Consider the following 23,341-nt stretch of genomic DNA (forward strand, 5'->3'; position numbering starts at 1 on the left):
GTTATAGTAGAAGAATTTATAATATTTATTATATGACAGACAGGGATGACTCAATGGGTGAGGCAACAAAACTGACAATTGAGGTAATATTAGGTAATCTATTCAATACACAAAAAGATTACTATTATTTTTATGTACCTTTTATTGAATTATAAATTACAGGACAGTATTCATTCATGAAATCGGTGATCTTGTCCCAAGCAGATTTAATCATGGCATAACAGTGAATGTACCGACCCATATCTTTGTACCAGTGCCAAAAATGTTCTTTCCAACTTCTGCTCGGTGGACACCTAAATATTATAAATAAAAACTAGTTAGAAATTTAATTATTTAAAAAAAATTAAAGTTAAAAAAACTTTTTAATATATAACATTGTCACAATGCTGAGCTGCAATTAATCCATCAAATTAGTAGTGGCTTTCTCCCATACATCATTTTTCCTTTAACAATACAGTTGTGCCGGTCATCTATCTAACATCTTTTGGGGGAAATTTTTGAATTAAAATAACATGACTTATGGTTTGCATCAGAAGTTCATATATAGTTAATAGGAGCATCCTGCCCTAAGGTTTCCATACTGGGTCTCGTCTTTCATTTATCTAACTCCATTCTTGAGATTAAGGAAAGATGGACAGACAGGTGACAGTCTTTCCAACAGTTTTTTTTTTGGTTAAAATTAAGGACTACAATAGACAGTAAGCAAGATAAGCATTGCATGGGGAGGTACCTCAAGCAGTAGGATAAGTCTTTAACAATTAAAAATATAAACACAACAAAAATGTTTTTATTAAAATATAATCTGAAAATGCTTTTTAAATGTATATTTCTACAATAATTATATTTTTCAAAAATAGTGTAAATATAAACAATAGTAATTGTCAGTTTTCTAGTGGCATTCGAAGCAACAGCTGGCACACTGCAATACTCAGCAATCTTGAACATAGCAACAGCTGGCAGTGTTGAAACAAAAATATTATAAAAGAAATGCTGTGTTTTGAGAAAGAGATACATCCTTTTTAGTGGATGTATCTCTTAGTGGATGTATGACTAAAAAGCCATTATTGTTTATCCACAACAATTCATTTATGCACAGACAAAATAGAAATAGTATATACTTATGGATATTTAAGTTTAAAACTATTGGCAACATTTGCAAGTTCATTATGTACAGTACTGTACATCTAAACAGGAGTTTTTGTAAAATATTTTTATGTGACATGTACAGATACCAAAAATAACAAGTGGCCACGTGTAAATGTAATAGAGATCACTTGCAATCCCATCCATATTTTCTCATATTTAGGTTTTTATTATTGAAAAAAAAACTTTAGTCAAAAACTATCTAAATAAAAAATACAGGATCTTCAAAATGAATTCTACCATTTTAAACTACTGTAATTATGTTAATTATTAAACAAGAAGTATGCAACATATACCAATTATTAGAGTAACCATCCAAGTTTTGTTTCCTATCTGCATTCAAACATCTTGTCATCTAGTACCTCTACAAAGTGCCATAAACAAAAACGGCAACTCTGCAACAGAGAAGGCATTTTCTGTTCCGCAATTCATAAAGTTGGGATCACTAGTCGTCATGCAATATGGGAATCTGCAGGAGCTGTAGAATCATGGCCTCTGTGGGAGGAGTGACAATAGCCATTGCAAACATAGGAAGAATGAGTATTGGCTGAACGTGTGACATGTGACACAAGGTGCACACATTGAGAAGTTGTAATGAGCAAATGTGAAATTTGTTCATTTTCTAATGTTTTAATGTACATTATGACATTCTCGAATAATAACTAACATAATTATAAAGTAAGTTAAAATGGTAGCATTCTTTTTTTGGAATACACTATATTTTGATGATACTCAGTAGATGAAGTTATTTCACATAGAAACAATCACAGCATGTTTATTTGCATCTCAAACAATTATTTTTACCAGCCTTTGATATATTTTAATATTTTATAAAAACTTGGAAAACTTGGACTATTTTTTCTCCAACTTTACATGATCAGAATATATATAACTCTGTTCTTAATGATGTTTTAGTTCTTTCTAAATTATTCATTAAAATCAATTTAAAATTACTGAATCAATAAATGAAAACACAAACATACTTAGAAATAATGTTGACTCNGAATAATAACTAACATAATTATAAAGTAAGTTAAAATGGTAGCATTCTTTTTTTGGAATACCCTGTATTTTGATGATACTCAGTAGATGAAGTTAAAAAATTGACAACACCAATTGAAAATATTTATTTTTGTACATAATTCAGTAGTTTGAGATTGTTCTGAACTAATATTTTCATTTATTGAAATTGAGTGAGAAAATGAACATATGAATTATTTTATGATTTAATTATTAACTGCTGTTGTTATTTTTGTCAATGATAGCTGTAGTACTTGTGATTGGAAGTAGTCTCACATATTGACAAAAAAAAGCAATATCAAGAATCCTGCACTTTCAGCATCCTTACAGATTTAGTATACAGTAGAGCGTCGATTATCCGAATCAATTGGGGACTGGGGTTGTTCGGAAAATCGATATTTCGGATAACCGATTATGTATGAAAAATATATTAACCTATCCCATGTTGAAATTTTTCTCCATTGCGTGTCGCTTTGCGTTGAATTTTCGTCGATGTTAAGCCTAACAAAGACTATTGTATAGTTAAAAATTATTTTTTTATTTTGTACAAACAAAATAAATATATTGAAAAATATAAAAACAGTAAAAAATTATACTTCAGAAGTTAATTTAGTATCAAAAATGTAAAATATTTGAGTAGCCCAAGACATAGCCAAAGATTGAAGTGCCACAGCACTGGCGAAAATTTAAATTTGCCGACTGGAATTCTTTCGGATAATTGACTTTCGGATAATCGATGCTCCACTGTATTTTAATATTTAAATCATCAAACTGGTAATTATTGAAAATAAAATCGTGTTTACTGTCTGTTTATATATTAAATGTTCATATTACTGTAGACTTAAATAAATCTACCCTCTACCTTTAGTGTACTATTAATGAACCTCAAAAATAAATTTGTCTAGGACCTCACAAATCCTAAGATCACCTTTGTGATAAACTAGATACTAACAAACAAAATATTTGACAATTTTCCAAACATTAAAGCATGAAAATTAAAAGTAAATCTAAACATCACTCAGTCTTCATGCTTTGCAAAATCATATTCTTTATTTTGTTTGCATGTAAGTTTTTGTTCTTTACACTGCTAATGTGTAATATTGAACAAAATACATTCATTTATCTATCTATTAATATTTTCTACATAAAAAAGTTATAAATTTATTAATAAAATATTATTTTACAAGTTTAATTAATTAAATTTATTGTAGCTTGACAAGAATTCAACTGTATCAAAATTAAGATTGAAATACTATAATTACTACTTTAAATAACTTTTTAAAATTCATTTAACATACTAAAGGTTAAATGAATTAATTTATTTTTAAATTAATATTGAAATTTCAATTTATATTCATCAAAAAATAACAAGCTAAAGGATAACACCTAAAAATATGCATCAAGGAGCCACTATTAATAGGGCTAAACCCAGTTAAAATAATTAATGTTTACCCAGTTTTTCTAACTTCACAATTTGGATACAATATATTATCTTATCCATATATATATGTATATGTATAAGATTATATATATACACACACACATTACAAATACATACACACACTGCACATAAAAATAAAATATTCCGTAAATAAAACACAAATAAATAATGCTACTTTGGAATATATTTTTGTTTTACATCATTCATAAAATATTGCATAATAATTAAGCTAATTATTACATAAATAAATTATTGTAATCTCATTAAATAACCACAATTGTAAACACAGAAGCAAACTGTAATAAAAGGGCTGTAAAACTAACATAATAGCACTGTTAAATTTAAAGGATTTCTTAGTGCATTTGTTTGTTAAAAACTAAAGCAGAATATGTGAATATGTTATGTGTAGTACACAAAACACATTTATTTCAATTACAGATTTGGCAAGAAGACAAACTATTTGATCAATGACTATCCAGTTTAAGAATAAAAGCAGTATGGTGAAAATTTGAAGACAACAATAAGTCCCAACAAAAACAAATATTTGAGACCAAATAATTGTAGCAATAAATGACAACAATGTAAGGTAAGCCACACAAAAGATGACAAATCTTTCATTAGATTTCATTGCAATACAGGCACATGAAGCAAATGGGCAAGATATAATTTATTATTTAAACAACAAAGCAGAACACAACTTACAAGAGTACACAGATTGAAAAATACAAACAAGTGTAACATAAATTACCAAAAAATCTGTGGCTAATACGATGGAAGACATAGTAAAGGATGATGCCCATCTTAGAATCAAGTACTCAGCTATTGTAGAAAATAAATACATCTTTAAAATTTATGCAAAAACAAAAATAGCAGATACATGAAATATAAGAAGAAACAAACAGTGAAGTGAGTAATAATACAAAAGCAAAAATTCCACAAATAAATGAAAAGAAAAAAAAAACAATTTTTTTTGAATAATTATGCTAATAAAACCAAGAGGTAAATTAAAACTAAATATTGATTGTACTGCCAACTGCAATGTAATGAGTAGTGATGTAACGAATATTCGGTTACTATTCGGTATTCGGCCGAATACAGAATACCTAAAAACAGGAGTAAGAAATAACAAAAACACAGTAAATTAATCATTTTGGTGTTTAGATTTAATGTTATGGGGTTAGTGCTGTTTGTTTATATTTATTTATAACTTATAATATGCACAAAATAAAAAAAAAAAATAATATTAGTCACATGTATTCACAATTTATAATTACAAAGATCAGCGCACATACACACCTATTCATTCGAGAATCATCGCACATCTGAGGGTCTGGGCCTGCCTATCCTTCTTTTTAAGCGCTCATCTTTGCACTTCCCTATCTCTTTCCCTTATATATATCTATATAGTCCACGTATGCCTATGCATACATCATAATACGCGCTCACGATACTTTGATTCGTCATTTTTCCGTTGTAGATTTTCCATTTTACAATTACGTGACTCATAGCCTGGTGATATTGGAGAAAAGAGACAGATAGGAGGTCGGTATAAGTTGCAGTTATGATTTCACAGATTCGAGACAGCTTGGTAGCTCGAACGGTCCCAGGCTTTCGCCCGTGCATGCTAAATGACTTTCCTTACAAGCATTTAGCTTTCCGAAGTCTATGACAACAATTGTTTGGCATTGACAGCTGCAAATTTTGCGCCAATAAGCTGCCTCGACTCATTCAATTATGTTATCAACTCAATTTCATATTTATTTTCACATTTTCACTTTGCGGTCCTTCTCTGTTTTTTTTTCTGTTATTTACACATGTAGGTCATTTCATTGTTATCCACATCTGATATAATCATTTATCACATACTGCCATGACGCTGATGTCTGTCTGCTACAACTGTCAATAATTAATGCGATTGGCAAAGCGTAGTGACAGTGGGCCAATAGAGAGCAGGGTCCTTGCCATAATGCGGTTTGCGCACCAATTTTCGTACGTGCGTTAATCAAGCCGAATAGTTTGGCCGAATATTCAGCTATTCTGCCACGCTCCTGGCCGAATATTCGGTATTCGGTTTGAGGCCGAATATACTATTCGTTGCAACACTAGTAATGAGTGAAAACAAGCACATTTAAAGTTACAAGATAAAGACTTCTAACAGGAAGAAACAAAATGAGATATGAATTAAGACTGTTTCAAAGGCCCAGGAAGTTTTGATCCTTCACATCATATTGAAAAAAAAAATCAGGTTTTAACACCAGTGCAGCATAAGCAAAGACCTATACCATACTTTTATTAATATAAAACCCATCATCTGTGTGTATATTTGTGAATTCCTTATAATTCCTAATTTTTGTCCAATCCAGATGAAATTTTGGTTACAAAATAAGTAGCCTATATTTTGCAAAAATATTAACTATAGAATAAACGTTTTATTGACTTCAGATCAGTGATCACACTTACATTGCAGTGACATTAGTGACTTTATTTAGTTCATGCTTGACAATGGAATTTCCCATAACTACTAAAAATATGTTTATTTTGCAAAAATTTTAATTGTACATTTTTTCTATTTATATATTTTTTGAAAATGTTATTTACTGTATTTCTTATTAAAAAAAAAGTCAATGGTATCCTTATAGTTGTTGATGAGTCCCTTTTGTCTCCTGGCAACCAATATTTTTAGACCGAGTCCACCACTGGTCATGGATGATTATGTTGATTGTTCCTGATAAAATCATCTATCAATGTTTGTTCTATCTGTTCATATTTTATTCAATGATTTTTTCTAATTAACAGTCTCATCTCTTCAATCTTCTCTTCAGTCATTGATGTTGACAACAAATGTCTAGTGCAGGGGTGACCAACATTCTCTTCAGTAATTGATGTTGACAACAAATGTCTAGTGCAGGGGTGACCAACAGTTTTTGCCCCCTGGGCCGAATTGGGGGAAAGAAAACTTTTTTCACGGGCCGAAGCAGAGGCNCATTGATGTTGACAACAAATGTCTAGTGCAGGGGTGACCAACATTCTCTTCAGTAATTGATGTTGACAACAAATGTCTAGTGCAGGGGTGACCAACAGTTTTTGCCCCCTGGGCCGAATTGGGGGAAAGAAAACTTTTTTCACAGGCCGAAGCAGAGGCTGCCCTAGGAAGATTTTGAGGTGGTGCAAGATCTCATTGTGGTGTCACTCCAGAGAGACTAAATTGTACATAGAGATTACAGATACATTTTTCACATTAATGTGCTTTATCAACATTCTATGCTGTACTTAAGAGATTTGTAATGGAGGGTTAACTCTAAACGCACAGTGAGTTGTTGACCCTTTTTTTTTAGGCGTCATAATTTTTCATCAAGCTATTCAGACTACAGTAGCTAATATTGAAAGATTAATCACAGGCCACATAAATTCATTACACGGGCCAAATCCAGCCTGCGGGCCGTATGTTGGCCATGCCTGGTGTAGTGTCAACGTTCAAATCTGTTTTACCCCTGAAATTCGTTTTGTCTAAAGATGCTATATCCTGAAAAGTGCTTCAAGTTTTCAATTCATTCTTTAGGAAATAACTTTTACATAAAACCATAAAAGATCATAGCACAAGCCGTTCATGAAGCCGTAAAGCAGTTGAGAAATAGCAAAAAATATCATCTTCATAACACCCACAATATTCCTAGCAGCACAAAACATTTCACATAGAGATAGAAAATATCATAGGTTTCAGTGTTATCATTAACTTTCAGTCATCTTACTTAGATATAACAAACTGTAAAAATTCATTGAGTGCCCCTCACATTAGTTTATATTAATATTCCAGGAAAAATGAATTATTTTTTTACATAGATTCAATGAAGTGTCAATAATGAGAGAATTTAATGTACATGTAAGAGAGTTGCCAGATTCATTTTTAACATTTACAAATACAATTATAACTGATTTATGCATTAGGATGTAATGTACAGTACTCATTGTCTTAACACATTAAGAACAACATTTTATTCAAAATTACAAGAACTTTTGATAGCTTAAAACTATGTTCATTGTGCTGATGAGGATTGTTGTAAACTATGGAAAGTTCCTGCAATTTTGAATAAAATGTTGTTTTTAATGCCATAAGACAGTGAGTACAGTACATTATATCATAATTATTTTGGCATAAGTGTAGTTAATTTTGCTATTTCTCACATTAGTAAGAATCAAATGACACCTCCAAGAAGAAATTTAATAGAATTTGCTAAATGTTATGATTTGTCAATGTTTAATGGTCAAATTAACACAGATCTAGCAGAATACACACATATTTTAAAAAAAGGAATGTCAATTATAGTACTTTGTTTAATATCGCAAGGTTGAGTGTACGTTTCAAAAATCTGTTGTATTAGTTGAGGATCAGTTTGATCACTGTCTGATTAAGGAGCAATTTAAAAGTCAGCTATTTATAATAATGATCTTCACTGATATAAAACATTCCATTAGTACATGCTGGAAACGATTGCTACACTTAAACAGGAAAATTTATCTCTTTGAAACCATTCAGACAGATATTCAACTATAGACAATAATTTCATTCATGTAGAAATAAGAAGCAGTCCACAACAAACTTGTTGTGGACTGCTTCTAAAGGAGATTATAGCAAAACCTGTAATTTTAAAATCTACAGTTTTTGACCATATCAAAAGAAGTGATATAATTAGTAGGTAAGACAGATGTATGCCCCAGAAAAAATTTGTTATACAGAATATCTGTATATGTTTCTTCATCTTTTCAGACCACTTCAAAATTTGCTTACTGAAAATAACTTTAAAACTTTTGACAATATAGAATGGCACTTGAGTCTTTTTTTTTTACTCAAAAGTAAATCTTTTTATAAAAATGATATATATAAATTGATTATGAGATAGGAGAAGGTTATTCAACACAATTTTTTTTTAACCCTTGAAAAAGGCCACTGGTCATAGGGTCGTTTGAAAATAAATTGAAATTGAAAATAGAAATTATAGTATTGATTAAAATAAATCTCAAATATTTTATGTTACAGTTCATTTTTAAAAAAATGCAACAAACTTTCAGGATCATCCAATATTTAAAAAAACCTCCAAATAACAATCAATAGAGGTATATACCTGAATAAATTATTTCATGGTGAGCTGATGACTTTTTTTTATTGGTCACAAATACAATTAATATGCAATATATTAATAAAATTTACTATAAACAATGCTCAAAAAATTAATAAAGATAGAATTAATTAAAATAATGATATTTAATAATGGTAAAAAAGCATGTAGAGGAGACAAAACTTTTTTGGGTAATTCTTGAATAGAGATAGTCAGAATAGTCAGAAATTGTTTAATAGGACTTCCACTAAAATTGGACCCTACAAACTCTAATTTCACATAACTCAAATTTTTTTCAAAAAAATGCATATTCAATATGTATGTAATTTGTTTATTGATCCCTTTTCAAACTTTCATCATTCCCTGCAATGTCATCACTGCAATGGGTGATCTTTGAAAAACGGAATACAGAAGTAAAAAGAAGATCTTGTAAGACCTCGTTTGTTTCTATAATAAACAGGTTAAGCTAATAAGATTTGACTCAGTGTCTACCACACCCACATCTCTCCTCACCCTTCTTTCATCCCGACTTTGGATTAAAAATACTTCTTTTTCGGCACCTCACATAGCCTTTCTAGCATTAACTATAGAGAAAGCAATTAACAGTCAAAATGTTGATCTCTTGGCAGAGATTAATATTTTATTTGACTTAAGTACATATCCAGGACAAATTGCCAATGAAAAAGCTGGCAAAAGCTCTTGCTTGACTTCCAAAACTCAAACAAGATGTTAAAGGAATCAGGAAGGAAGTCCAATAATTTTTAATTATAGTACAATATAAAATTTAACTAAAATCAAAAGCTTAAAAGGAGTAATTTTGTCAAATTATGAGAAATTTGTTACTAAGAAATGACTGCAAAAATAGCTTATTTTTGACTTGATTTTGAAGATAATGAAATTTAGAGAGAGAATATCCAGCTTTTTGCATTGCTATTTTAATGATTAGTAATTCTTCATCTACTAGTGTTTGGGGGAAGGGAGAAGGAATGCCCTCTGTATAAGCGAAGATATTGCAGAGTTCACAAAGTTTAATGGTGGAAGACTGTAGCAGGGATAATTAGTGGTGTTTGTTGTTTCTATGATGGACAGAAAATAAAAGATCAGGAGATTATGAATTTCTAGATCTAGGAATGAGATTCTAGCATTTTGTTCTTTCTCTACATTGAACTTAATTGAAGGATAAACAGAGGCCAATGATTGAATAAATTGCTCTAAGTCTTCAACAGAACCTTCCCACGTGAGTAGCACATCATCAACATAACATAGATACATAATTGAATATTGGATGGTCAAGGGGCATTGAAAATACGATGTTCTATGTTCCTCATAATAAGCGCTGCCAAAATAAGTGATAATGAGGAACCCATAGGTACTCCCTGTGTCTGTTTATATATTTTTCCATTGAACTGAAAGTAATTATTTTCAGTAATGAGAAAGAGAGCTTCACACAAATGTAAAACATGTGATGTTGGGTAACCAGAGTTATTATGAGTTATGAGAAATTTCTCTATTTAAAAATAATATTTTTTCAAAATACAAAAATATTCACAAATTAGAAGAAACAATGTCTTTATATTCTTGTCCTTTCTCAACACCTCAGGAACACAATCCTATAAAGACTGTTGTGAAATTTATGTTGTTACCTTTTATTTGAGGCTACTTCGTGACAACTGCTTGTCATTTTTATATGTATCATATTCAATTGACAGTTACAAAGCCTTTGTTTGTAAGTTTCCTGAAAATTCCATTGTCCGTAAGTCCTGGAGTGGCAATAAACCCAGTGGGGGAACAGGAGGGATATATAAGGACTAAGGATTGACAAAAGTGGCTCGCTTTCTTTTTTGGCATTATTGGAGCAGCAGGTATAGGCAATCGGTAACAACTAGAGATTATAATGGAAACGTCAAAAGCCAATGGACTGGATTTAAATCAACTCAATGGCTAGGAAAAAGATGACAATTATGCAAGACGAGTCTTCAAGGAACTTCTCTCATTTTAGCATCTACCCTTCCCTGTATTTTTAATTGTATACCGACAGTAGGATAATCTTGTAAATAATTTCACAAATCAGAATGATATATAATTATCACGAAAACCAAACAAATGATTATAATGGAAACATAAAATACTGTAATAATTGGATAGACCACGAACATTGTACAAGAATCGGATTTTATGTTAACTCAACTTCATTTTAGGGAAATAAAACCTACAACTTATCTGCCTTGATAATTTGTGAATATTTTTATATTCTATTATTGCCCAGGACATTGTATTTATTAAATATTATTAATATTTTTTCATCTTACCCTTGTAGCCTCCCCAATGATTTATTCTTGGTTATGGGACTGTCAATGATTCAATAACTTTAAATAATAATAAAGTTGATCAAAAATATTTATTTTCTGATAGAAAGCCATTTCTTACAGTTTTGAACATATCATGAACAGGGCCGCCGTAAGCGTGCGGCACGTCCAGGAGGCGGCAAAGAGCCTTTCTAGCAAGCTCAGCATAGGTAATCGTAGTTAAACAGGGGGAGGCATAATCGGTATTGCACACGGGCGTTCAAACAGCTAGCGGCGCCCCTGATCATGAATATTGTGATTTGAAACTATTCTTATATACAGATATTTTGTCCACATTATGAGATATTGAACTGTATCATCCTACCAAAGTCATTTGTAAAAACAAGTCAGCATTTTAGCTGATTTTAACATTTAACAATATAAAAGAGAGAACTTTTATTTATTTATCTAGCTTTTCTGTAGGCTGGACTTGTAAGCTATAAGTACACTAAATAGAAATTAAACTTCATTAATTAAGTAAAAACATTTTATTTCAATATTCTACTAAAAAGTTTTTTTCATTTAATGATCATCATTTCCTCATATGGTGATCAGTCATCCTTGTCCTGCCAATGACACCACAAGGAGAACATTCCCTTTAATTATCTTACTGAGTACAGACATACATTAAACAATCAACAAAGAAATTTTACAACATTTAAGATATATACAGTGTTCTAGTCACACATGTACAAGATAGAGCCGGTTGCTTTCCGGCAAGTAGGTGGGGCAGTTGGCTTATCTCCCCACCTTTACAAAAATGTCTTCCTTGCAAAGACCTGCAGTTCTCCAGCAAGGTTTCTGTCACAGATTAGGTGATAAAGCTCTAGAGTTGGGAATCTCATGTTCTGTTCATGAAGCAGTTTTAACTCCATTCTCTCTTTACCGTATCTACAACAGTTCAGGAGTAAATGCTCTAGGTCTTGAATCTCATCCCCATAGTCACAGACTGCAGTACGTCTTATGCCAAATCGTTTTAAGTACTCTCCACTACTACAGTGTCCGGTATAAAGTTGACTAGTTATGAAGTTGATTTGGAGCCAATGTAAGTCTTTAGTACGTTCCTGTAAACTTGGCAAGAGCCAGAATGTGTGTCTACCCTTGCTGGAATAAGTCCACCTTTCTTGCCATTCCATGTTAGTCTCATCTCTAATGATCTTTTTAATACCCAATAAAGGGATCTTGCCATGAGTCACCACTGTTAAATGTGCAACCTCCTTGGCTAGGAGGTCTGCACATTCGTTTCCATCTATACCACTATGGGCTTTAACCCATCTAACTTTAATATGCATTTCACTTTTGTTTATCATGTTCTTGATGTTCAGAGCCATTACATTTGTGTTGACAAATTGTTGAAGTGCACTAACAGCTGACCTACTATCCATATTAACAATTACTTGGCCATCTGTCCCAGCTGATATCACCCATTCAATAGCTCATTTGATTGCAAACATTTCAGCTTGGTAAACTGAACAGTAGACTTTAAGTCTATACTTTTCTACGTGAATCTCTTTTCCATCATGCATTGCCAAAAAGGCTGCACCCACACACTCATCCACCTTTGAGCCACGTGTACACAGCTCAATTTCTCCTCTTTCCTTGTTCTCAGCTATTTCTATCGCTTTGCATTCAGGTGGCTTAAGCAACATTATTGAGGTAAGCTTCAGGTCTATTTCTCCTTCTGCAAACTGTCTCCTGCCTATTTGAATGCTGTGCCCCCTTCTACAATAGCAGAGGATAGCTTTTTCCTTTAAGATTAAGTCTATTGGTAGGGTTCCCGCTACCACCAATAACACATCAGTAACAGAAGTTCAACTGTATATATACATAGTAATGACCTTTGACTGCCTTCAATGGTCTAATTCTGGTATTTTGCATTGCTTTATCATAATTCTCTCTATAGCCATATTATAATTCATAATAATTCTTTATATAAACAATATTAACTTAGTTATATTGTTTATGTTTATAGGTATCTAAAATAATTATAAATAATTTTTGTAAATATTCTCTGTAAACACATATGTGTGATGTAATTTATAACTATTGTTTGTTTTAATAAGATCTGTGCAAAAAGTAAGGACTGAAAACGGGTCATTAAGACCCAAAATGCATATCCACTTCGAGTAATAAAGTCTATATCAGTAAGAGTTCCTTGTGTGATGTAAGTTACTGAAAAAAAACCAAAAATTTTAGGCTTAAAAAAATCCACATAAACTGGTAATGAAAACAATCAATTAAATGTAAATGATATTTAAAAATTTAATAAGTAATTATCGATAGTTACACAAAATAAAATGCTATGTTTTAAAATAATGTAGTAGTGAAGCAAATTAATAATTGTAAGCATGTTTAGAAAATGGAGAACACAACCGAAAATAGTTGAAATGTCCAAAGACAAACCTTTTCTTCTTTCCAGCAAACTTTTTAATGATTTGACAAATGCTTTTGGCTTGATTTATAAGCCAATATCAGGTCTAAAGCCAATCATAACATATAAAGAGTTCTATTTTGGAACACCAATTAATTCTATGATGCATAGAACAGTGTGTCATAAATCAGACCATAAACATCTATTGAATCATTAAGATTTTTTGTTGGAAAGTAGAAAATGTTTGTCTTTGGACATATAAACAAACTTAGACAGAGGGTTCTTAAATTAATTTACCACTCAGATGCTATAACTTTTTATGAAGTATCATGGTTTGAACTTTGATGCCTTGTAATAAGTTATGTAAAACATTACTCTTTCAAAATTTTGGATTTTTCTGGTAACAAATGTCTTAATTTATCTATATCAATTTGTTTTTCTGTACAAAGTTTGCTTCTATTCAAACTGTTAAACATTATTGAAGCAATAGAAGAAATTAAATTTTTTATTGCTCTGTTATTAAATGAACTTATATAAATCACTATCATAAAATAAATAAATTACAAACACTTATTTCTATTTAAATATCTAACCTATAGGAGTCAGTCAAAATGTAACAAGCTGAATACTCTTATACACCAGAAAAACATGACACAATAAGAAAGCATGTATACATATCTTTATGTAACAAAAGAACATTAGCCAATAACTTGATGCATCAACTATACAATAAGAAAAAAATAAAATGTTGATGCATTTAGAGGGCATTCATCTTTGTAATTGTCACCTGTGACAAAACATGGTATAATCACTTCAAGCAACTGACAGAAGTAGACAATGGAAACAGGGTATTTTTCCATTTTATTCTTTACTGCTGCTTTCTGTAAGATTACCACCATGAAGAAAGTTCAAATCGACATAGAATCATGCAGGAAAGTTTCTTGTAAACTTTCCTGCATGATTCGGTATTGGTTTGATCATTCTTTGATCATTATGGCCTCTTCTTTATCAATTTCTTGGATGGTGTGCAACTACTAAGGCCGAGAGATAACAAGTGACACTACAAAATCTACGGTAATCAATCAAATCACAACACCAAATTTATTGACAGCTGGTGCTATCCCTACTGATAATGCCAGGCCACACAACAACTGTGATACAAGATATGCTCTGCCAAATTAAATGGGAAATCCTAGATCTTATTCTATATAGCTCTGACATGTCAAGATGCAATTTACATATCTTTGGGGACTTCAGCATTTGTTGCATGATCAATATTTGATGAGGAGGTAAAAGCTGCTGTGTGACAATGATTCTAAGAACAAACTAATTTGTACTCATGCCATAAACAATCTTGTCCCACAACTGGACAAATGCTTGAATTTTTTCAATAACTATCATTGAGATATTAAATATAGTCTACATAGCAGTTATTCTGCATTCAATTCATTAAATTTTGACTGACCTTTTATACTACAATAAAATTGCATTGTAAACAAGTAAATAATGTATACAATAGAAACTTCTTACTCTGTTTGAAGCCAATACTTTTTGCATTGTAATCTCCAAGGACTATCATGATTACTGGCTTCTCTTAATCTTCTGTTCAACTGCCCACAACTGCAAGTTATAAATGAATAAATATAGTTTAATCTAAAGTAACAAAACCAATTTTCTGAATAAATTATTTTTAAGATTCAATGAAAAAAAGTGAATTTAAAATGTCATTTAAGTTAATTACTTAATTCTTTATTTTTGTTATGCTTTCAGAGTTGTGTAGAGTTCCCTGTAAAACAGGTCTTCACAAAAAAAAAAAAAAAAAAAGTCAGCTCAACAATAACTAAGTATTTAATTAACTTTTATTAGGGTACAAATGAGATAATTACATAAGACACGAACTATTGACAATAACGTGTTGTATCCAAGTGGTATACGCAAACACTATATATGTTTACACCTTTCCTCTCTTTCCTTCCTCAGCTTTGGGGGCTCATGACACGTGACAACGTGGGACGGCGAATGATGCGTAACAATGGAAGATATTAACAAAATTACTCACGACAATCTTACGCCACTTACAAACATTTGAAGAAGAACTAATCTGCACCTATGAATCTTCAGCCAGTCTTCTTTCTCTTGGACAAGTTGTTATTTGCTGCCACACTATCCTTGTTTACATGCAAACTGATTTCTGCTATCTTGTCTCCAACGCTCAGCACCTTGATCTCACACACATGGCCAGAACATCGTAGTCATGAACAATATGGAAGAAAGGTACTCCTCCACATGGGTCACAGCCTTATATATCCTACACAGCGGATATCCTCCTCACATGACAACAACCAGCAAATCCGGCTGCCAATATATGGTGAACTGGGGACAGGTGGCACCACGAACAAAAATGAAAAGGGGTGAGAGAAAAACCAAAACAACAAAAAAGGAAAATAGTCGCGAAGCACTACAGTTATTAACATATAAATTGATGTAAAGTTTACAACTATTATTAAATGAGTACTAATAATTGATTATTTAATCAATTATTAGTACTCATTTAATACTCATTTAATTTGTATTGACTTAGATATATCAAAATATATTTTGTCTTTTGTGGGATGACGAAATGAGGACTTCACAATTGAAAGAGACATATTAATGAAACAAATATTTTATATTAATGAAGGAAGAAACAAAATAACAATTCAGCTTAATCAAATTACAACTGGCATTCTTATCAGCTATACAGTGGTCATGATATTATCCTCTACTTACATAGGTAATATTAAGTCAACATTACTACTACTGTTACGCGATTATTTCTAATATATACAATTATTTACAAACTGGTATATCAGGCTGATTAAGCATCCTCTTTTGTACAATTTCTGATCTGAGATCGATGCTCTTTGTCATCCAACACGTGGTCATCACTTTGTTTGATTAACAGAAAATAACCGCAGAAATAACGAAATGAACATCTAGCTGAGTAAAAGAGATTCCTAAGTACGCTCTTACACAAAGTATTTGGTAATAGGAATGAAACTCTACTCGATGGAGTTGGATTGATTTTTGCACACAGCAATCCAAAATCCTATCACTCCCGTTGTATCATCACTATATCTTTATCTCACCTTCAGTCCAAATGGGGTTCGAGAGTCCAGTCTAATCCAGAGATTCCAGGAAAGAAAAAAGGTGCTCCTCCATGTGGGGCACATGCTTTATACCTTCTGCCATCCGGAAACTTGTCCAATCACATGATCATCTTCATAGCCAATCACCAGATACAACAGCCGTGACCCAAAAATGTGACAAGGAACGCACAACAGAACACTGCACTTAATTAACAAAAAAAAACTGATACAAATTTCCTAAATAAACAGACTCATTTTACATAATTTTACGAATTTAATACAAATACGAGGGCTATTTTTTAAATAAGGTCCGTTTGTGAATGAGAGTGAGAATGACATGTGATTGCAGCAGTGTGCATGAGCATCCACTTTCAGCATGCTTTGCTTAGATGCCATTTGCAGTTATATCATCTGTTTGTGTGCTGAACTGTAAAAGTTTATAATGTTTAAGAAAATTGAGTCGCCCGCCAACTGTAAGATACGATCTGTTATTCAATTTCAGCACAAAAGATCATAGTAACTGTCGTTTGGGACAGGAAAGGGTCTTTGTTAGTGGATTTTATGCCAAGAGGCACAACAATCAATTCTGATGCTTATTGCGTGACCTTGACAAAACTCCGCCGTGCCATACAAGACAAGCGGCGTGGCCCAAAGTCTTCTGGCGGCAGGTGGCAGATTTCTTTGAAGTTGAAATTAAAAAAATTTTTGAGTGGTATGACAAATGTTTGAACAAAAATGGAAATTATGTAGAAAAGTAGATAAATGTAGAATAGTATAAAAGTAGAATGTAGAAAATGGGAAAAAATATATTTTAATGATATTTATAGTATTTTTCTTCTTATTAAAAAATGGACCTTATTTAAAAAATAGTCCTCGTAATTAGCCATAGTAGCAGAGCACTACAAAATGAATGAGCAACAGAATATTTTCTTTCGAATATGTAACAAAATACATTGAATATTTTTACAATATTAAATTTTAATTTTGAAAAAAAACTATACATATTGAGATTATTTTACTGCTTAATTCTAAAGTTTTTTTAAATTTTTAAAACACACTATCCTGAAGATGTATCAATAATAACAAAAATGTAATTGGAAAAGAGCCAACCAATAAGTTAAATTCCATAAACATCACAAAACCCAATAAATTTGTAAAGTCAAACCACTACTGCATTACATTAGGCTACTTTTCTGTAATTATATTTTAATTAATTACTTAATAATTTGTCACTAGAGAAAGGCATCAGGCACTATCTCCTATTAAATTTAATAATTATAATTAAATTAATACAGGTAACCCCGTATAACACGAGAGTTACTTCCAAAAAATTGCCGTGTTATGCAAATCCGCGTTATACGAAACAAAGAACTAGTGCAAAAAGGGGGGGTTAGGTGTTAAATCCTTATTTAAATCGGATTTATTATTCATTCTTTTTCATAGGTTCATACTTATAGGTTCATAGTTTCATAGGTTTTATAGGTTCATAGTTTCATAGTTTTTTCATGGTTTGTTTTCATACTTATTTATTATTTCAGTAAATTTTACCAGAGGATTATTCATCCTATATGATGATCTCAGCATGAGCATTATCAACTGGTAACAGTTTTTGGGTGCATTCGTTAATAGCAGTCGCTCTGCAACAGGAGGCATTTATAAACAACAACGAAAGAAAGATGGCAGCGCCCACACTATCGATAGTATCATGATGGAAGAATCTATAATTCTAAAATGAGCTTTTAGAGGCAAAAGAAGGGTCCCAATTGTAAAATTTAACCATTAAATGGATTATTGTTGAAAGAGCATTCAAAGTAGCCACAAAAACAATTAGAATGCTCATGCAGAGTTATGCGGAAGTATAAAAGAACGCACCCTTTATTACATTTCATGTTGTATGAGGGTTTTACTCAATTCCTGAACCATGTTAGAGTGAACCCGTGCTATAAAACCACCGTGTTATACGGGGGATGTTCCCAATTCTCTAACCATGTTAGAGTGAATCCGTGCTATAGAAGTGCTGTGTTATACGGGGGTTACTTGTATTTATTAAACCATTATGAAAATTCTGGAAGAAAAGGGTCGACCCGGAGTGAGACTTGAACCTGACACTCCCACTTACCATGCAAATGAATTGTCAGTTACACTACCCAAGCCACCAGTCCAATCTCCTCTTCCAGACATATTTAAATATGATAAAACCATCCTCAGTTACATTCCACTGAATCATTTGATTCCTGGTGACACTAGGAACAAAATTTTTCTGTCTCAAAACCTTACTATACAAAATCTCAAGTTTTAATAGCATTCCATAAATGTTCAATTGATCCATCTTGCTGTCTCATTCTTTGTCGTCCTTTTAGTCTGTATAGCAGCATTGTCATGCATGATCACTTTTTCTAGCACATTACCTGTATATACAACATAACCAAATTATGACAGCTATTATTTACAGAACAGCACCCCAAGACAGAGCTGGCCTTAATTTTTTTTCAATCACTTTGACCACATTACAAAACTTTAAACTAAAATTCTGACACTAATGTTTCAGATACCATTCATATATAATCTTAAACAAAACAAACAGAATAAAGTTCAAATTTATGTAACATTAAAGTAAAAATAAATACAAACAAGTAATTATTTATTGTGGCATTGTCACAATGCCAGGCTGCAATTTTTAATTATAATTTTTTATTTATTTACTTTAAATATATACTCTTCACCTCAAATTAACCCGGCTTGAATGAGGTGAGAAATTGTTACACCAGCTATTAGGTGGGTAGGATATACCCGAAACTTTGATGCTGAATTTTTTTATACTATAATTGTGTATAAAGTATTTTTTCACTTGGGATAATAAGAATAGTATCTATTCAACAAGATGAGTAAATAAAATATTATGTTTAAGATTGAAAAGCATTTTTTTTAATTGAAATAACAAAGTGTCTATATTTTCTTTGAAAAAGTACAAGTTTTGGTAGTTTAACATTTTTTCATATAAAATTCTAACAAAATTACAACTTCTTTGGTTAATCAACATACAGTAGACCCCCCTATAACGCTTAGATACGTTCCACGCTAACCGAAAATTACGTTGTAAGAATGATTATATACATGAGCCAATCGCAGCCCGATAGGTGGGAACTTTACGGACTAAGGCTGTTCGAAAGGATTTATTCTATAAAATTAACCGATTCTAGACTAATTCGACTCAACATTTCCAAAATACGTATAATTTTTTGGGAATAATCTGTATAAACTATGCTATAAACAAAAAATTATAGGATTACTTACCGAGTGTGTACCGTTCGACTACGCCGTTGCTTAAAGCTGGTTTTCATCGCGGAACAGCACACGAAACGACGGCCGCAATTTCTGATAACGAATTTTTGGCAGAAAAATAACTTGACCTTTGGAGACATCATTAATATAAATAATTTTTATGGACGTTGAATAAGAAGTGTTTCTTTCACAAGAAATGTATAAAATTAGTGCTGTATTAGACTTACGGTACCTAATTTACATACTGTACAGACGATAATAAACTCAACTTACTAGCCTAAAATCTCCGTAGCGTGTTGCCAGGCGGCAGAAAGCATATATATAATTATAATAAAGTTACAATAAATTAAGTTAATATATAATTATATATACAGTACCTAATTTATATATAATTAATATATAATTATATGTACAGTACCTAATTTATATATAATTTATATATAATACTAAACAGACGATAGCAAACTCAATTTAGCCGCTCCGTAGCGTGGCGCAGGGTCGGAGGAAAGTAGTTCGGCTGCTCATCCACTATTGGTCCAGACTCTATCAATCTTGTCGCGAAACGACGTTATAGGAGGTATTTTATACGAAAGTTTCTACAATTTTTTCGCTACATTATAGGAATTGTCGTTATAGGAACGTACGTTATAGGGGGGTCGACTGTAACTATAGTATCTTTCAATTATAAAAATAGAAAAAAAAAGTAAAAGGTCTTATGAGATCAATTTGCATAGCACCAACATTACACCTACAAATCAGCACAATCTCCACACACAAAAATCGCCTGCTTCATATATTTTGGCTTCTCACACTTCGAAGAGCAATGTTGTGTTTTCCTATCTGTTTTTTAGTACACTCACCACACCTGACATATTTATTAGCCATTTTTTTGGAAACAGGTAATGAAGGTTCTCCCAGTTGATCAGTAATCACTTTTCGAGTTTCCCTTGGAAAATGTGTTTTTTTGTTTAATGCGAAGACTATCATTTGAGAAATCTAGAAATAAATCTAAAAATACTATAAATAACTATAACTCAAACTTACTGTCAATTCAAAAATGTAACACCGACTATGGGGTCGGGTGTGACGTACCTCAGCCACCTTTGCTCATGTGTATCTCCCGCTGACACCTTTGCTCATGTGTATCTCCCACTGACCTTTAGTGGAACACTAAACTCAACACTGCGCCTCGTCCCCCACTCCTTTACCTCCAGCTACTGTGACAACAGGATTTGCATGGCAACAATAACATTAAATAATCTGCGTTTAAAATCTTCTCGGGTATGACATACCTGACCTCACTCACGCTGGGTTAATAGTGTCTTGCCCCTGTACATCATACTTTTCCTGTTAGCAAAAGAGTCATCTATCTAAATCCTTTCAGGGAAAAATTTTAAAATTGAAATAGTGTGACTTCCAGTTTGCATCGGAAGTTTGTATATACTTAATTGGGGCCTCCTACCGCTAATCTTTCCATATCTAATCTTGGCTTTCACCTATATAACTTTGTTCTCAAGATTAAGGAAGGACAGACAGTGGAAATTTATAGGTCTACAATTTTTGACAAGACTATGCGTTGTTTATAAAATCATAGTGCTGTCAACGGCTCCATATCTTAGAGGTATAAAGGAGTACAGTACATGTCAGGAGTTGCAATTTGGCACAGAGTATTAGGTGCCCAAATCATGTGCACATGAAAAAAAATCAGACTTGTAGGTACTCAGGGGACAGAACAGAGTCAAAATAAAATACAAAATGGCGACATTCTTTCTACAAACAGACACTAGTACGAGATTTGCACATGCATTGCTCATTGGGAAGTTTGAAATGCAAATGTTGCAAAATCAAATTTTGACAAATGAATCTTTGAAAAAAACCCATTTGCCTGTCCTGTGTTATTCCTGACATATCTCTGGTTGCAACATGCTGACCTTGACCGATTGACCCAAGATATCTTTTTTCAGCATTGGAACGTTTTTAAAACTAGATTGCGCTAGTTATTATAATTTTTTATATTAAAACTAACTTCCAAAATATAATTTATTTTTGTTTTTTTCTGTCGCGCGTTGCGTATCGCACGACAACAAAGTCGTAACGCGATTAAACGCAGCGATTTCATTTATAATTACTTAAAATGTAGTTTACGTTCTCGTTTTAGTTTTGTTTTGTTGTTTAGCGATGGAAAATAAATAGATAATAATTGCAGATAACAATTTAAAGTATTNGTAAGTTTTTTTTAACATTACCTAGTATAGTAAAATCGTAGGATTGATAAAAATTTGACGTTATATTAGGGTTGTCGTTACATTCATCATTATAATCAGGATAAACTGTATTTTGTTTGTGCAAAATAAAAAAAAGTAATTTCAGACGATACAATAGCCATGAATATTTTTTTAAACACAGAAAATTTTCATTAGGCATCAACAAAAATTCAACCAAGGGCAACACGCAATAGACATTGGATGGGTTAATTTCACTGAAAATTTCTCGCAGACAACCTCATGGTCATAGCCATGGCCAAGGCCAGCGAAGTTTGTATGATTCCACTCAAAACTAATGATACCAAAGAAGACTGGAGAATGAGAACAAGACCCGCCATGAACACTGAAGTGATCCCGCTTACAGCAGCCAAGAACAGGCCCATGACAACACAACCTGTCGTAACCATGGAGGCAATGAAGCCTGCCATAATCTATGCCAGGACCCCAAGTACTGGTGTCAACTTTTTGTCATTGGAGTGTGCTCATTTTTCTCTTTTCCTTAGAAAACAGTGTGCAGTCAAGCCCTGAGTCTCCAAGGTATAGTCTTGTCCCAAAAATAAATGGCTTTGGCATTTTACTTGTTTCAAATTGCAGCTCAAACAAATTTAAGCTTGTAACCAAAAAGTTGACTAGATCTGACTTCTTTTCTTCTATTTTATTTGGCACAAAAGGTGCTGCCTGGTTCCACATAGCACTACCAGGCAGCAGATACAATATAGATTGGCAGAGAGTACATAGGTGAATCACATAAAATATAAGTGCAGAAAATTGCATACAATAAGAAATAATCGTAACAAGAGAGGATATATAACACTCACCAAATAAACCATTACCAGTTCACAACCCAACTGAAAAATTCTTTCTACGAACGTTTTCATCTATATGTAATAGACATCTTCAGGTAGAAAGAATTTTTCAGTTCAGTTGTGAACTGGTAATGGTCTATTTGGTGAGTGTTATATAATTAAGAATCCAGTTTTTTGAAATACAATATATTGAAGAGAGGATACATGTGCAAAATATAGAAACATGCAAAAATTTACACATTATATACAGATTTCTTCTTCTTAGCATTCTCCCACAGATGTAGGGTCCACTATTCAGATCTTCAAACACCACTTTGTTCAATCGAGTGCATTGTCTGGGTTCAGGTGCAGAGTCCTTAGGTCTGCATTGATAGCATCTTGCCATTGTTGCTTTGGTCTTCCACATGGCCAGCAGCAGTTCACCTCT

General features: G+C 32.3%; 1 protein-coding gene across 1 annotated transcript in view; it reads right to left on the reverse strand.

Annotated features, from left to right (window-relative positions):
- The window catches only part of LOC111640892 (F-box only protein 3-like), a 40,699-nt gene that overhangs the window by 12,893 nt on the left and 4,465 nt on the right, over positions 1-23,341 (reverse strand). The window contains exons 2-3 of the mRNA XM_023386976.1: positions 14,965-15,054; positions 139-293 (exon numbers count right to left, since the gene is read on the reverse strand). Of these exons, the coding sequence (XP_023242744.1) occupies positions 139-293; positions 14,965-15,054 (245 nt within the window). The remainder of the gene's footprint in view (positions 1-138; positions 294-14,964; positions 15,055-23,341) is intronic.

The sequence above is a fragment of the Centruroides sculpturatus genome, unplaced genomic scaffold, assembly GCF_000671375.1.
Source record: "Centruroides sculpturatus isolate CEXI.00-Female unplaced genomic scaffold, Cexi_2.0 scaffold1445, whole genome shotgun sequence".
NCBI lineage: Eukaryota > Metazoa > Arthropoda > Arachnida > Scorpiones > Buthidae > Centruroides > Centruroides sculpturatus.